Genomic DNA, 15,095 nt, shown 5'->3' on the forward strand with positions numbered 1-15,095 from the left:
CGAGGGAAACAATAACTAAAGAATGGGAGCAATATTTTGACTCTGTTTTCATCTGAAACAGTTGCTGGATTGGGAGTGTACGTTTATTCCTTGGCTTGACTTGAATTGCTTGCAACACTCCGACTGAGAAGATGCAATGGAACCTCGTTGAAAAAAAGAAATTGTCATAAACCTTGTAGTTGTAACTTTTAGAGAGAGAATTTTGCTTGCGACCATTGCCATTCTTTGCTTCAATTAATGACAGCGTTTTTTTTTTGCATCTCAGCACCACAAAAGTAAAGTTAATTATAAAGGCAAAATTACACATTGTCACTTGCTGTTCCTGGCAACTTTCGGTCATTCAGATGATTGTAAAAGGGAAGACTTTTGAAGAAATATATCTAATCACCGTAAATGAAATCCAAAGTATGAGATAGCCTCCATAAATACAATACCACCTTCGGAATTGATGAAGGAAGAGCGAGATTAGAATTTGATCACTTGTTTTGGCTGACTCCCAAGCTTCCCAAGTGCCTTATCCAATGCAGAGTTAAAATTGTCAAATGGAACCAACTCCATCCTGCAAAGAAGAGCAGAAAACGGTTTACATACATGAGAATTAAGTAACTGATGGCAAGTGAGCTCGTCTATAATATGATCATACTCGTATTTCAACTTCCTCTCTTTTGCCAGGCATAGAAGGTAATCGACCATATCTCTGCACTCTTTTGCTTTATCAGCGCCTAACCATTTCTGTAGCCAGAATCCTCTCAAGGAAAGGTCCTGAAAACAGAAGGGAAACATGGATTGATGGTAGTTAACAGCAGCAAGTAACTGAGCTGCAATAGAATAGAGGTAATCCTGGATTACCTTGAAAATGAACGAGGAAGTTGATACTGTGATAGGCTTCTTGGACATTCCGCCATATGTTACCATGGTTCCTCCCTGCCTTAAATGATGAATTAAGGGAAGTTAGATTCTTACTACAAGAGAAATGTCTATAGTCCTCAAAACTTTACTAGCAGGGCATGTTGTCAGACCTTAAGAACTTGAGAACCAAAGAAGCAGCGTTTCCACCAACACAGTTGAATCCCAGAGTGGGTTCAGGTACATTTGACTAGCATACGTCAGTTACAAGAGATGATGAGTGAATAGTCAAAAATAAAAATAATAAGAATAATAAATATATATATTTAATAGCTTTAATAACATGAAATTCATATGAGGAATGAAGATCTCTCTAGAATCAACCATGATGTGTCCATAAATGATGATACCAGAAGGCCCTTAACATTCTTCACTTCTAGTTGGCTCTCAGTAAACACTTCATCAGCACCAAGAGCTTTTAACCTTTCTTTTACTTCATCCGACCCAGGCCTAAAGCAAGCAGAGATGATAAATTAAGATGCGCTGGAAAAAAATGGCATGCATCGTAATACAAAACCCTAAACAGATAAGAAAGTACAGTCAATTAAACCATTTAACACAATTTTTGCAGTCAATGACAGTCAGACTTTCTCCTTAACGAATATCCCAACCTGACGATACCATCTAAGTTAAAAAAATGGAAGTGCAATGACAAACTCAGATGCCTACAAGGAGCTAAGTACAGCACCTGTCCCGTATAATATTAACGCTATGAATGCCACGAAATCTTGCAAGCTGGATTACACATTGCCCCACAATGCTTGTAGCCCCATTTTGGACAATTGAATCTCCTGCTCATATAAGAATAATCAGGAAGATCAAGTGATAGAAGCTTGAAAATTGTCAAATACCACATCAACAGCTGTACCTGAGTTTAAAGTTGTGAAGTCTTCAAGCATTCTTAAAGCTGTCAAAGGATTAACAGTAACTGTTGCAGCATACTCAATTGGTGAATCTTTACTGATTTTGTGCCACATATCCTGGTCCTTCACGACATAAGTTTGCCATGTTCCTGCCAATAAATTTTCAGTTGACATTGGCATTCAAGCAGAATGATAAGATGAGTCTGCATGCTCATTCTGCTATTCTACTTTAAGGAATCATATCTTTCTAACTTTATAACTTTAAAACATTTAAATAAGAAAAATGACAGAAACTTCAACCAATTTGTTAAGACCATATTCAGCATTGCTTCTGGGTGTTCAAACGTGGCTTTTGAACCAAGAAGCAAACCCAGAAGCAACGCCAAACGTGTGCATTTGCAACAAAATCAGATTTGGAAACCTGGCAATCGCTCCAAACGCAAAAGCCCCTAAGTTGGTGCTTTTGAGGTTGGTTTGTCAACCTTTATGGGTAAAAAGACACTAATTTTCAACAAACACTAGCCATTCTTACCTTCCCGACCCCAATTCTCTTAACAGCACTCAGTTTCACGTTCGGACTAAAAAATGAATCGATATATCAAATTCAACTCCTAAAATTCAAGATACATAACCCGGAATACTTTTAGGATCATTGATGTTAAACAAGTTGCAATCAAAGTAAAATTACAATGGCATAGCAAAAGATGCAAAGAACAAACCAGAGGAGGGTGGAGACGGAATGACCAAGTCACCCGGCGAGAGATCCTTAACAGCAGAACCAACAGAATATACTTCTCCAACACCTTCATAGCCTCCAACTGCTGGCACTTGTGGCCTCACAGGGTATACTCCTGTACACCAAAAATTCACTTCTTTTTGAACAAAACGCTTAAAACCATTACTATTAAAAGCTGCCCAATTCAACTAAACCATTACTTTTTTAATCAAATGAAGTAAAACCCAAGTGGGGAAAAATAAAAAGACAAACCTTCAATCCGGTTAATATCAGAGGGATTAATAGGAGCAGCCAACATTTTAACGCAAACTTGATTCTCCTTCACTTCTACTGGGGATAGCTCGATCACTCTGTAAATACCAAAATAAGCAATAAAATAGAAAAAAAAAAAAAGAAAAGGAGAAAAAAAAAACTTAAAATTTGGGGACCTGGTAACGGAGTCGGGTGGGCCGTGGTGCTCGTAGACGACGGCTTTGGAAGGCGGAGACATGATTGTCGTCAATGCCCTCACGGTTTGCGCTTGTTGGAAAATCCTGGAAGAACTCCGTGTCAGACTCCATAAACTGGTGTTCACTGCTTGTAGCGCTATTGATCTCGTCACCGCCATTGTCAGAGCTAAAGAAAACAATGAAATATCTTGTGTGTCATCCACACCCGACAGTTGAAAAACGGCGATGTCGGTGAGTTTGAGGAATACTTAAGCCCACTGACTAGCTCTGCCTATCTGAGACAATCCAACACCGACCCAAATCTTAGTGGAAAATGGGCTAAGCTTAGGGTAGCCCGTCCCAAATTCTGGAGCAACATGATCTTGATCTTCTATTGGAACTGGGCTAGGCTTAGTTGAGTAAAAAAACACAACAAAATAATTACATCATTTTGCACCATCTTAAAAAACAAAATTGTAATTAATATTAAGCTTCGCTGTTTCAAAACAAAAAATTGGTGTAGTTTGATATTGTTAAAATATTTTGCTTTTAATTTTCATTATTAAAATTTAATTTTTGATGGATTTAGATATTGTAAAAAATTTTATTGATTAGTAATAATAATAATAACTTGTAAGAGCTACATTTATTTATTTTATATTTTTTTCATAGTTTTTTCAAGATATAAAATATAATAAAAATATTCACAACATTATGCATTGATATAATATTTTGGTGCAGAGGAATTGCATTTAGGGGTGTAATCGAGTCGAATCGAGTTAATATAGTAAAAAATTTGAGTTCGAATTCGACTCCTAACTCTCGATTCGATACTCGATTTGAATTCGATCGAATTTCATTTTTTTAGCTTGAGTTCGATTCGTGATCGAATTCGAGTTATTCGAACTCGCTCGATTAAGTTCCAAAATATGTAAAAATAAGTTCGATTCTTATAGTCGATAAGAACTTGATTATTTGTGCTCGAGTTCGAGCTTGAATTCGATATATTTTATTAATTAAAATAATAAAAAAAATTTAAATATAAAAATTTGATTAGACTTGTGAGTTACTTGAGTTGAATATAAGAATACTCGAACTCGACTCGATCGATAAGTCGAACTATTTGAGCTACTTGGCTCGATCAATAATCGAACCGAATTTAAATTTTATTCGAATCAAACCCGAGTAACTTATGAATACTAATGTATCATTTACACCCCTAATTACAACCTGAAAATAAAAAATTATACGTATTAAAATTTAAATATAAAATTTATTTAATATTATATTTTAAAAATATTTATATCAATTAACTGAATTAATGTTAAACTCAATATATTTATATTATTTACCAATCGCATTCTTTATTTTTTATTTTTAGAAATTTCACTTATTTTAACAAAACTTATAATAATAATTTTGACTTTACGAACCATAGGCATAAATACAATATACATTTTTTACATTTATTTAAATAAAATTATGAAGTTTGAGAATTTTATTTTATTCTAATATTATTCAAATATTAATATAAATATTATAATATAATATTCCTCGGAGTTTCCTACTAATGTCCAAAATTTTCAGTTATGGCCCAATATGAGAGTATTTTTGGGAGAAAACAAAAAGAAATGGATAAGAATATATTAATTATTATAATCCAAAAAACAACAAATGGATAAGGATTATCGCATGTGTCAAACAAATTTCAGGTAAAGGGTATTCGCGACAACATTTAAAACGACCTCGTTTTTAACCTAGGGCTTCCCATCCGTCCTCAGGGACACGCAAAACAAAGACCTTTTAAGGGGCCGTAAACATAGCCACGTGTCCCTTCTCAGATCTGAGAGTATCGATTTAAGATTCGGCTCCTCATTGCTATGCTCGCAGCTTTTGATTTTTCCAACGTCATCATGTCATCGATGGATCACATTCAGACACGTGGAATTCGTTACTTGCCACGTGAACATCTGCACAGCTCCACACCTCCACTTGTTCCACGTCAGCATCTCTCCCCAGAATAATACCTTCTCTCTCGGTCTTAGTTTTTCTCTCTAAAAAGCCATTTTTTTCCCTAAAATATTTTTCTTTGCCAGTTAAGCGTTTTTCTTTGCTAATTAAGTACTTTATAAAAAAAAAAAAGAGAAAAAAGTTTTGAAAAAAAAAATTATGAAAACTGCACTAACCAGTTTATATTGAAAAAACTCAAACAAAAAAAGTGGTAATAAAACTTAGATTAAACAAGAAGTAATCTTTTTTTTTTTTTGGCCACAAAAGAAGAAGTAATCTTGTTTTCTAGTTTGAGAGCATCTAATGGCGGCTTCCTCTTCCATGGATAAGCTGTAAAGGTGTCAACTTTCATTTTCATTTTTTTTTTTTTGGGTTTTCTATTTATTTCCAATACTCTTTTAAAGTTTCTTTCTTTTCATTTTTTGGATTGGGGTTTTTCTGCTTGAGCAAATCTACTAGGACCCTTTTTTTATGTGTTTAATTCAATGCTTTGTTTGGCAGCTGAGAGAAGGTGAATGAAACATGGGAGCAAGCTAGAAGCTTCACTTCTTTGTTACTTTATCTTTTGTTGTTTGAAGTGTGATTTAAGAATAGTCTTTTTTTTTTTTTTTTTCATTTAGATCTGATATTTGCTTGTAAAAATCTTTGATTTATTTGGAGATTGAATGGAAAGGTCACTGCTTTTTAAGGAATTATTAGACGATATATTTTGCTGCAGGTAGTATGCAAGTTTTAAATTTTATAGATAACTGAATGTGATTTTATCTTCTGGGATCATTAGCAATTTCAATATAATATTTTAGGACTTGGACTTTCTATTTGTTTGTATAAATTTTGCTCTGGATGTATAAAGATTCTAAAACTTTACTGGTTTCTAGTATTTTGTGATGGATGGAGTATGGTTGGCTGTGTTTCCTTTCTCTGCTTATTGAACATTTTTACTTTATTTATTGTTATTACTAACAAGAGCATCTGGTCTATTCTATTGTTTGCATTCCTCATTATTGATGTTTTTGAATCTGGTTGATGGGAGCTGTATCAGTGAACAATGGGGTTTTGTCGATAAAGGAAAGGTGTGCAACAAAATGTGTCACGGGCAAAAAGAAGCAAGGAAAGGAGTTGTGAGGGAGGGGCAAGTTTTAGGTTCATCTGAGGAAGACGAATCAAGGATTGTTGAGAGAACTATAAATGTAAATAATGGGTCCTTGGGAGCAATTGAGGTGCGTGATGTGTCGGAAATACCGCAACAACAACCTCGAGGTTCCATGATACGTTGGGATAGGTTTCTCCCTTTCGGGTCTATCAAAGTTCTCCTTGTGGAAAATGATGACTCGACTCGCCATGTCGTTAGTGCACTACTACAGAATTGTTGTTATGAAGGTGAGTTTTCTTGTTTCTTTTATTGGTAGATTGAATGTTGAGAACTTGAACTCTTAAAGGTGTTGCTAGGTTTCCTAGTGAAATAAAATTGTAGTGGTAATTCTACCTTAAGTTTTAAAATAATCAAATGGAGAGTATGGCAGAATGATCATTTTCTTTCTGCTTTCATTCTGAAGGAATCATCTATTGCTTGTTGAAAGAAGTAAATTTTAGGAACATTTGCATCATTTGGTTTAGATTTCTTCACTTACCACCATCCAAATGGGTTGGGATGGTTCAAGCTTTTAAATGGTGTTCAATGGGAATGCCACAGGAACTTTCACGGTTTTGATTAAAAACTTTAAATGAATGATTTTCTGGTGCTTTGGTATCTTTATGATTTTGATATGCCATTGGTGAAGCTGCACTTTCTATGTGTAGACATTTGTGTTTATTAAAAGCCATAAGAAGTTGAAAGACAAGCTTAACTACTCTTTTTCCTGGCAGTTATGGCTGTTTCAAATGGTCTTCAAGCATGGAAAGTTCTAGAAGATCTGACTAACCACATTGATATTGTCCTGACAGAGGAAAATATGCCTGTTTTATCAGGAATTGATCTTTTATGCAAGATTATGAACCATAAAACTTTAAAGAATATCCCTGTGATAAGTAAGTGTCATTCACTAGCATTTCAAAATTGCTTTAATGGATATGTAAGGTCTAATTTTAATGGTTATTTCTGGTTTGATATATTTAATTATCATCACCACTGACATTCTATATTTTGCAGTGATGTCATCTCATGATTCTATCAGTCTAGTCTTTAAGTGTTTGTCAAAGGGTGCAGTTGATTTTTTAGTAAAACCTATTCGGAAGAATGAGCTTAAAAATCTCTGGCAGCATGTTTGGAGGAGATGCCCCAGTGTGAGTTCCTCTACATCTCTGCTTCAAATGTGATTTTGTCTTATGATTGAATTTGGAGTTTAATCAGTACTTGTATTTATTCAGAGATCCAATTAGTGTTCCCTAGAAAGTACTGACACAAAAATTTCCCAGTAAAGTTGAAGTTTTTTAAAAGCAATTGTTTAAAGTTCTTTAAGATTATATTGTCTCAATAGCAGTTTTTGTCATATTGGAATTGCAGATCTTATTTCTGATTATGTTGTTGCCATTCAGTGCATTGAAGGCAATGAGTTTTAAAGTATCTCCTCAATGTTGGATTAATTTCTCATTCTCTCTTAGTCTAGCGGCAGTGGGAGTGAAAGTGGAACACAGTCCAAAAAGTCTATTAAGTCAACAGGTAATGATAAGCCTGAGAATTATGCTGCCAGCAGTGATGAACATGATAATCAGAGTGATGGACTGATTATTTGTGACGGAAGTGAAAATGGGAGCGGCACTCAGGTAAGGATATGTGAGTAGTTGCAAGTAACTTAACTAGTTGGGAAGAGATTAACAGAAGGGGTTATTACCGCAATTAACCATCTTTTAATTTTTTGGCATCTGAGATCTAGGATATTGCTTGTAGTTATGGTTGAGCTTATTTGTATTCTTTCTAGAGTTCATGGACAAAAAGGGCAGCTGAAGCTGAGAGCTCTCAGCCAATGTCATCCTCAAATCAATTGCCTGATGCTCCTGATATCACTTGCGCCCAGGCAGTTCATGTAAAGTGGGAAAAATGTGGGAGCTTGTGGGCATGTGTTAACACAACAAAAGAATGCCAAGAACTGCATGAACAAGTTGGTACGGCTTGTGATAATTTTTTTATCATTTTGATCTTTCTTTTACTTTGTTGTTTGTGAGTAAAGCTGTATGTAATTCATTTTCCAGATGATGCTATGGAGAGTGAGGACTTGGAAGTAAAAAGAAATCCAGAATTGCAATTTGGACAACTACATGAAAATCTACGTGCTCACTGGGCAAGCATCAAGCAGAATGGGTTGCCTGAAGCAGAATGTCAGCAATTTGACAGTGGGCCGTTAGAGCACTTGAATGAGAACATAACTGGCAATGATCGAACCCCTAATATAATTTCTGCAAGTTCCAACTGTATCAATCAACAAGCTGATAGCCGAGATTCTGATACTCCAGGTGGCCTTTCTGATGTCCCACAAATCAAAGATGGAGCATCCCATGCATTTGGAGAAATACTATCCCTTGAACTGACTCTTAAGAGGCTGCAAGGAGCAGCAGATAGTCGAAACGCTGCAAATGATGAGCACAATGTTTTGAGGCATTCTGATTCATCAGCTTTCTCAAAGTAAGAATGTTACTTGCAGTCTTTAAACCTCATTAGAATCAAACTCAAAATCATTCTTCTCACTTTCCTCCTCACATAATATGCAGATACAGTACTGCATCTTCTGCTAATCAGGTATGGTCTATAGCACTCAGGCAGCGAGTATAGGGGATGTCACTGTTTTAATCACTCAAATTCACAACATTTTCCCTTTTCCTCTTAATCAATGGCTTGCATGTCGCTTAGAGCAACTATTGCACTGCCAATAATATGACAGCAATAAACACGGAAAGGGTGAGTCCATAGAGGCAAGACCCTTTGAGTAGTTCTAATTTTTCTATCCATGATTCCAGGCTCACACAGGAAATGTAGGCAGCTGTTCTCCACTCGATAATAGTTCTGTTACAATGAAGACAGAAACAGTGCGCACTTTTCTGTCTCATTCAAATGGGATTCTTTTGAATCAGCCATCAATAGGAAGCAGCAACAAAAATGATATGACCACCACTGCTAAATGTGTCAGCCGAAAGCCAGAAACTTTGAATGAAAAGCCTGGGTCCATTTCAGCATTTAAACGCTTTCACTCTTCTTCCTTCCAGCCAATGCAGAATGGTCATATCTGTTCATATCAAGAAGTGTTAAATGAAACAGCAGATGATACTGGATTTAAAAATGCTCATTTGCAATCGAGAAGTTCATATCAGTTGTTTCATGTGCAGCACCAATGTCATCTCCACCAAATTGAGAAAGAGCAGCATCACCTGCAGCCAGACCATGATTCCTTGCTGAAGATCATGGCAATAACTGCTAGACAATGCAGATCATCTGATGTGTTTGAAGGGCCCTCTGAATGTAATATCATAAACTATAGTGTAAATGGGAGTGTCTTGAGGAGTAACCATGGCACCAATGGACCTAATGGGAGCAGCAGTGGTTTAAATGCTGAAACTGCAATCATGGAAAGTGACAATGGAGCAGCTGGTGCAATGAGTGGGAGAAGCAGTGGTAGTGGAGCTGATGAAGATCGGGTTGCACAGAGAGTGGCTGCCTTAACCAAATTTCGTCAGAAAAGAAAAGAAAGATGTTTTGAAAAGAGGGTAATTCACTTTTTCATTTTCTGTCTTTGCAATAGAGCAACAATGGGCTTTGCATAGTAACCATATCTTGCTGGCCTCTAAAAATTGTCTTAATAAATCAAGGAGTTTGGTTCCGAGTTTCACATCATCTCGAGTTTGACTTATTGGATGGATAACCATTTCTAAGCGTCTAGAACTATAATGAATTATAGGAATTGGAAAGCATAATATCTACTCCCGGCTATGAATTATCTGTATGATCAAACCAGGAAGTTGTAGAATGTCCATTACAGCATTAAAGGATCAGTTGGATTGATGCAATAAAAGTACCGTTTACATGGAGTGATATACGAAGTGGTACTTTTATTTTGGCTCTCTACCAAATGGGGGTACTTATTCCGTTTTTTCTTTTCTTTTTTTTTTTTAATAAATAGTTTGAAATGGATTACGTGATATCATTTGTGTAATTCCTGCATCTCTTGTTTCAATTGCACTAAAAAAATTGCATGTCTGCAAACAAGTTTGCCATATTATTAAATACAACTTCCATGGATGGTTGGGGGAATATAGCGGCATTCTAAATGTGAATTTAGTCTGCTGTTAAATTTCATAATAAGAACATGAAGTTGGCACTTGCCTCTGCTTTAGAGTTTATCATGTAAGAGTGATAAAACCAAACCTTCTTCTATGTTCTTGTTTCTCAGGTACGATACCAGAGCAGGAAAAAGTTGGCAGAACAACGTCCTCGCGTCAAGGGACAGTTTGTGCGGCTAATCGTGTATAATATTTCAAACTGTAGTGTAGATTATCAATTGGTCATCTCATGATTAGTACTCCTCTAACCAGGTCTCTCACCATCTCTTTGCTTCTCAGGTCTGATTCTGAAGGAGGAAAAGATTGTTTGAGTAATGGCCTCGCATCTGAAGACAATTCTTCTGATAGTGTAAGATAACGCAGGCAGGGTTGCTGATTGCTGACTTGACCTTTTTCCTTGCTAATGCTTATAAATGTGTGTATATGAGACGAGCACTGGCTGTGTGTTTAGGGAAGGAATACGTTAATATGGACCGGTTTTTTTTTTTTTTGTTGCTTGTTTCTTCTTTCAATGAGGAGCTAATATCATATTGCTTGTAAATAAACAATAGATTTTAGAACTTACATCAATACTTTGAACGGTATGTCATCGTTGTGAACTTTGATGAATTTCAGCATGGAGACTGATCTTGCATGGGATAATTTCTTCCTTTTCTTGATCAATTAAACAGGCTTTAGTCTCTTTTCTTGTAGCTCCGTTGTTTTTGTTAGTAGATTTAAAAAAAACAGAAATAGCAAGAAAAAAAAAAAGGTTTTGAGACGTGAATAATATTATCTTAAAGGTAATTATATTTATAAGGTATAATAAAGTTTTAAAATTTTTTAAATCAAAAGTTATGAAATTGGTCAGGTAGAAAGATCTATTTATAATAAATGATCAATCATTAATCAAATCAATTTAAAAAGTCATGACATTTTGTATAATTATATTTTATTATTTAAATAAATTTTATTTAAACAATCATGTTTTTTACTATTTAAGCATATTTATTCGAAATTAATAATATTTCGAAATAAATAAAAAAAAAATAATAATAATAAAGATTTAAAAATTAAATCAATTTGTCAAACAAATTCAAATGTTTAAGTGCTCATCTTTGACTTTTAAAATCATTTAATCTACTAAAAAAATTCTTAACAAGCTTAAATGACTTAGTTCAATCTAACACTTAGATCAATTACTTAAATAATATAAGTAATTTCTTTTAAATCATTTATAAGTGATCTTTTTACTCAACGTAAGATACACTATATTTTAAACTAACAACAGTTTTAATTCAATTCTAACTGCAGCTGCCGCCGTTGATCTTCAATGGTGTCAGTTATTTTACTTAATTGCACTATCAGGAGTTAGCTTCATTTAATCCATCATTTCCTACTGATTATAGCATGAAGAACTAGTTGATCAGACATAAGAAACAAACACCAGAACTAGACGAAATGTTTAGCTGTTTGGCCTCAGGAAACATCCCTTATTTATACTTGACAAAAGTTTGGATTATTTTAAAGTTTCGTTTTGACATGGATTGAACTAGCTTCCATATGATGAATTCTGGGGAGTGTCTGTTGGTCTATGTGGACGCAGAAATGTTTCTTTCAGGAACCGGTTGGTTCTAAGGCAAGTGCTTGGTCTGATGCAAAGTAAACGTGATAGCCATCAATTAGAGATGGCAACGGGACTGTGAATCTTTAATACCTTCATCCAATTTCGCTTCAATTCTACGATGCATTACTATTTTTTTATAACATATATATGTGTATAATACATATTGAATTTGATCTTAATTTTTTTTTAAATTATCTTATATTTGATTCAATTCTGATATATATATTTTTTTTACATCTGTTCCGATCGTAGGATGCGGATTGAATTATCATCCTCGACTTAAGCAAATTAGCTATGGAAGTGGAATAAAACCATTTACTACGGAAAAAGTCAAAAACTGCTAGGCCTACCAGGATATTGGTTTCTCCTTAATTATATATAAAAAAAGAGAGATATGATGAGAGGAAATGACAGGGCAAAATGGAAAAGAAATGGAGGAAATGTACACTTAACTTCAAACCAAACCATATCTCCTTTTTTAGCAGTTACTGACTCAATTGCAGCTGGGGCCATTAAAGGTTGTGATAACATAGAATTTGGTTCCCTCTCAGCCCCTTGAAATTTGGGCAGTTTTCTGGACTCTTGACTAAGATTGAATTGGTTAATAGATTATGGTATGGAAACAGCATTTTTAATCATTACTACACTGCTCATTTGCTGTTTTAAGAACCCCAAAACAAACCCACTGTAATTTTCTTCGCATATTTTGGACAGGTTGTTTTTTTTTTTTTCTGAATCTTAATGCAATGGTGGTTGCTCCTCTTGAATGCTATTGCTGGATTATAATAATGGTAGATCAACAACCACGATATTTTCTTGCAGAAGAAACTGTGCCTTGATTTCTTGATTCATTACAGAAGAAAAAAGCAGCGGCCAGTAGGAAGGACGACACTGACAAAGGCTAAAATCCCTTCCTTGCATAGCTTTCATTGTCTAGAAGGTGGATAGGCCAAAGGACTGAAATTCAAGCTTCAGGATTTTAATCAATTGATATAGGATACATTTGGTATATAAAAAATATATACGAGATTAAATCTTAATTGTTGACTAAAAATTCAATATTTCATCGATAAATCAATTACCTACATATGAATTTTAATCATTTTAACAAGAGAGAACGAAATCTTCAAAAGGAACTTAAAAAAAAAAAAAAAGGATTGATATAATGTTTAATCTTTTCATTTTTTACAAAAGAAATCTTGTTTCCTAATCATTCACAGCCTTATGAAAGATTTATTAGTATAATCAAGTTATGTCATGACCGTGTGAAAGAAAGATCTTCAACACTGGATAGAGCGAAGAATTATTATTGCAAAGCTGAAAAGTAATAAAGTAGGCTCTATGGGCTACCATTGGCTATTGGATACAAATGAAAAGAAAAATGTGATAAATGGGTTTTATTTTATTTTATTTTATTTTTTTTAAAGCAGAAGGGAAAAATAGTCGTGTTTAGATTGTGGCTCATTAAAATTAAAAAGATCAAAAGTCAACTATTGTCTGACACATAATCAATTTGGCCCTAAAAGTCCTAAACTGTGTCTTTATTTGCCACTAATAGTGGGTTTTGGTCGCCTTGTTTGACTGTGAATTAAATCAAACATGTCAGAACTACTTTTTATTACACAAGTGGAAAAAAATATTACAAAAATTTTAATTGATATAAATAAAAAATAGAGATATATACACTCATTTCATATATTTATGTCGTCACTTTAAGATTTAGGCGAAAAGTATTAAAATATTTATGAAGTATAAAAAAAATTTAAAAATTTGTATATTATGTAACCTTGTGAAATGATTAATGAGTATATTAGAAAAAAAATATATAAATTTTTATATATTATACAAAGATGAAATTTTTAAATTTCATTAATGATACATGTATTAAATGCTAGCTAGGGTAAGGGTGAGGCTTGCCTCTAAAGTCTATACACATAGTAAGATATAATTTTTTATTTTTATTTTTTATGGAAAGATATATGAAACAAAAATTATCTTAAAATTTTAATAAATGATTGATTTAATCAGTTAAGATTTTTTTTTTTTTATAAAAAATTTTTGAGTTCAAATTTTATTGGTGATTATCTCAAATGCACTATATTTTTTGCTTAAAAAAAAACCTAAAATTAAGAAAAATACCATTACTAATTAATTGAGCTTAAAAAAAAAAAACAAAATGCTAATACATATTTGGACATTATCCTGATCCCTAAGTCATGGGTAACAGGATATGAAAGACTTTGAGAACATAATGAATTTGTCAAAAACTTTAACCTTAATACCACCAAAAACCTAGATTAAATTGTACATGCAAAAATGTCAAAAAACCATTGCAAAGAATTCTTTGTTAATGATGATGACCAACCACATAAGTCAAAGAAAATATCTCTTAAGCGACAATTTAGAGAAAGATATCAAAATGGAGATCCTAAAATTGATATTTTTAATGAACCGTAAATTTAATTTCTACGTTATTTATTCTAAAAAAAGAAGACACCATAAACAACCCAAGCAACCCGACCAGATTAAAACTCTTAAAACCTGATCAAAAACCCATAAATCCATAACCATTGCCTTGCTATGCAATTGGTGTTGTATGCATTGCAAAAGAATAAAAAGAAAAATTAAAATAGTTTCATTGCAAACAACAAATACAAAGCACTATTCCTCATAACATTGTTCCTCAACCACATCCTCAGGTTTGCGTGATTCAAAACTTGGGATCTTCTTATTATGGTGCTGAACTTCCTCCTTTGCCAAAGTTTCAGAAAGATTACATCCAACTCATGCTAAAGATCTCAAACCCTAACGACAGAAATGCACAACGAAACCAGAAAAAAGATCTTAATGAATCATATCATTTGGTCAAATACTTGAGGAATTTTTAATGATATGTTTTTTAAAAACATCCTCAATATCTGCAAATATATATATATATATATATGCTTCTTCAACTATAATTAGAAGTGTTTTTTTGATTCAATTAATTTTGAATTGAATTATATAAAATCGGATTAATTGAATTTTTTTATTTTATTTTTGTTAATTGAATTAAAATTTTAATTTTAAAAATTAATTGATCAAAATTAATTAAATTAGTTAGGTTAATTTTTTTGATTAATCAAATAATAAAATACATCAAATTAAGTTATTTTAAAAAATTTTAATTTCTTATATTTAAAATAAATTAAATAAAATCAGTCAACAAAAATATTCAAATACCAAAATATTAAGTTAAAAATTTTAATAACTTGAAATGAAATGAGTAATTTCATATT

The 15,095-nt window shown here is 33.3% G+C and overlaps 2 protein-coding genes across 6 annotated transcripts; one reads left to right on the forward strand and one right to left on the reverse strand.

Annotated features, from left to right (window-relative positions):
- Nucleotides 1-186: 186 nt before the first annotated feature.
- LOC111285194 (Polyketide synthase, enoylreductase family protein) lies at nt 187-3,179 on the reverse strand. Its single transcript, XM_022874501.2, has 10 exons — nt 2,934-3,179; nt 2,758-2,855; nt 2,489-2,620; nt 1,775-1,918; nt 1,595-1,697; nt 1,257-1,356; nt 1,020-1,096; nt 850-928; nt 644-762; nt 187-559 (listed from the first exon to the last, which is right to left on the reverse strand). Exons 1-10 carry the CDS (start codon nt 3,110-3,112, stop codon nt 466-468), a joined length of 1,125 nt encoding a protein of 374 aa, XP_022730236.2. The 5' UTR covers nt 3,113-3,179; the 3' UTR covers nt 187-465.
- A 1,974-nt stretch (nt 3,180-5,153) lies between these two features.
- LOC111285424 (two-component response regulator-like APRR7) lies at nt 5,154-10,795 on the forward strand. Of its 5 annotated transcripts, XM_089761846.1 has the most exons (12): nt 5,154-5,281; nt 5,986-6,323; nt 6,810-6,971; nt 7,093-7,226; nt 7,545-7,706; nt 7,862-8,045; nt 8,133-8,309; nt 8,394-8,562; nt 8,649-8,676; nt 8,895-9,638; nt 10,322-10,395; nt 10,491-10,795. In XM_089761846.1, the coding sequence occupies exons 2-12, from the start codon at nt 6,029-6,031 to the stop codon at nt 10,567-10,569; spliced, it is 2,208 nt and encodes a 735-aa protein (XP_089617972.1). In that variant the 5' UTR covers nt 5,154-5,281; nt 5,986-6,028; the 3' UTR covers nt 10,570-10,795. The 5 variants fall into 5 exon arrangements, with proteins under 5 accessions (XP_089617972.1, XP_089617969.1, XP_089617970.1 ...); XM_089761843.1 differs by having other exon boundaries at nt 5,445-6,323; nt 8,133-8,562; XM_089761844.1 differs by having other exon boundaries at nt 8,133-8,562.
- The last annotated feature ends 4,300 nt before the right edge of the window (nt 10,796-15,095 follow it).

The sequence above is a fragment of the Durio zibethinus genome, chromosome 6 (genome assembly GCF_047325235.1).
Source record: "Durio zibethinus cultivar Kanyao isolate XHJ-2024 chromosome 6, ASM4732523v1, whole genome shotgun sequence".
In the NCBI taxonomy this organism is placed as follows: domain Eukaryota; kingdom Viridiplantae; phylum Streptophyta; class Magnoliopsida; order Malvales; family Malvaceae; genus Durio; species Durio zibethinus.

Coding starts and splice junctions, on each gene's coding strand:
- LOC111285424 (XM_089761843.1), top strand. CDS start 5,951: ATGTTTTTGAATCTGGTTGATGGGAGCTGTATCAGTGAACAATGGGGT. Junction 7,707..7,861: donor AAAATGGGAGCGGCACTCAG/GTAAGGATATGT, acceptor TATTCTTTCTAG/AGTTCATGGACAAAAAGGGC. Junction 8,563..8,648: donor GATTCATCAGCTTTCTCAAA/GTAAGAATGTTA, acceptor CATAATATGCAG/ATACAGTACTGCATCTTCTG.
- LOC111285194 (XM_022874501.2), bottom strand. CDS start 3,112: ATGGCGGTGACGAGATCAATAGCGCTACAAGCAGTGAACACCAGTTTA. Junction 1,097..1,256: donor AGAATGTTAAGGGCCTTCTG/GTATCATCATTT, acceptor GACGTATGCTAG/TCAAATGTACCTGAACCCAC. Junction 560..643: donor GAGAGGAAGTTGAAATACGA/GTATGATCATAT, acceptor TCTTCTTTGCAG/GATGGAGTTGGTTCCATTTG.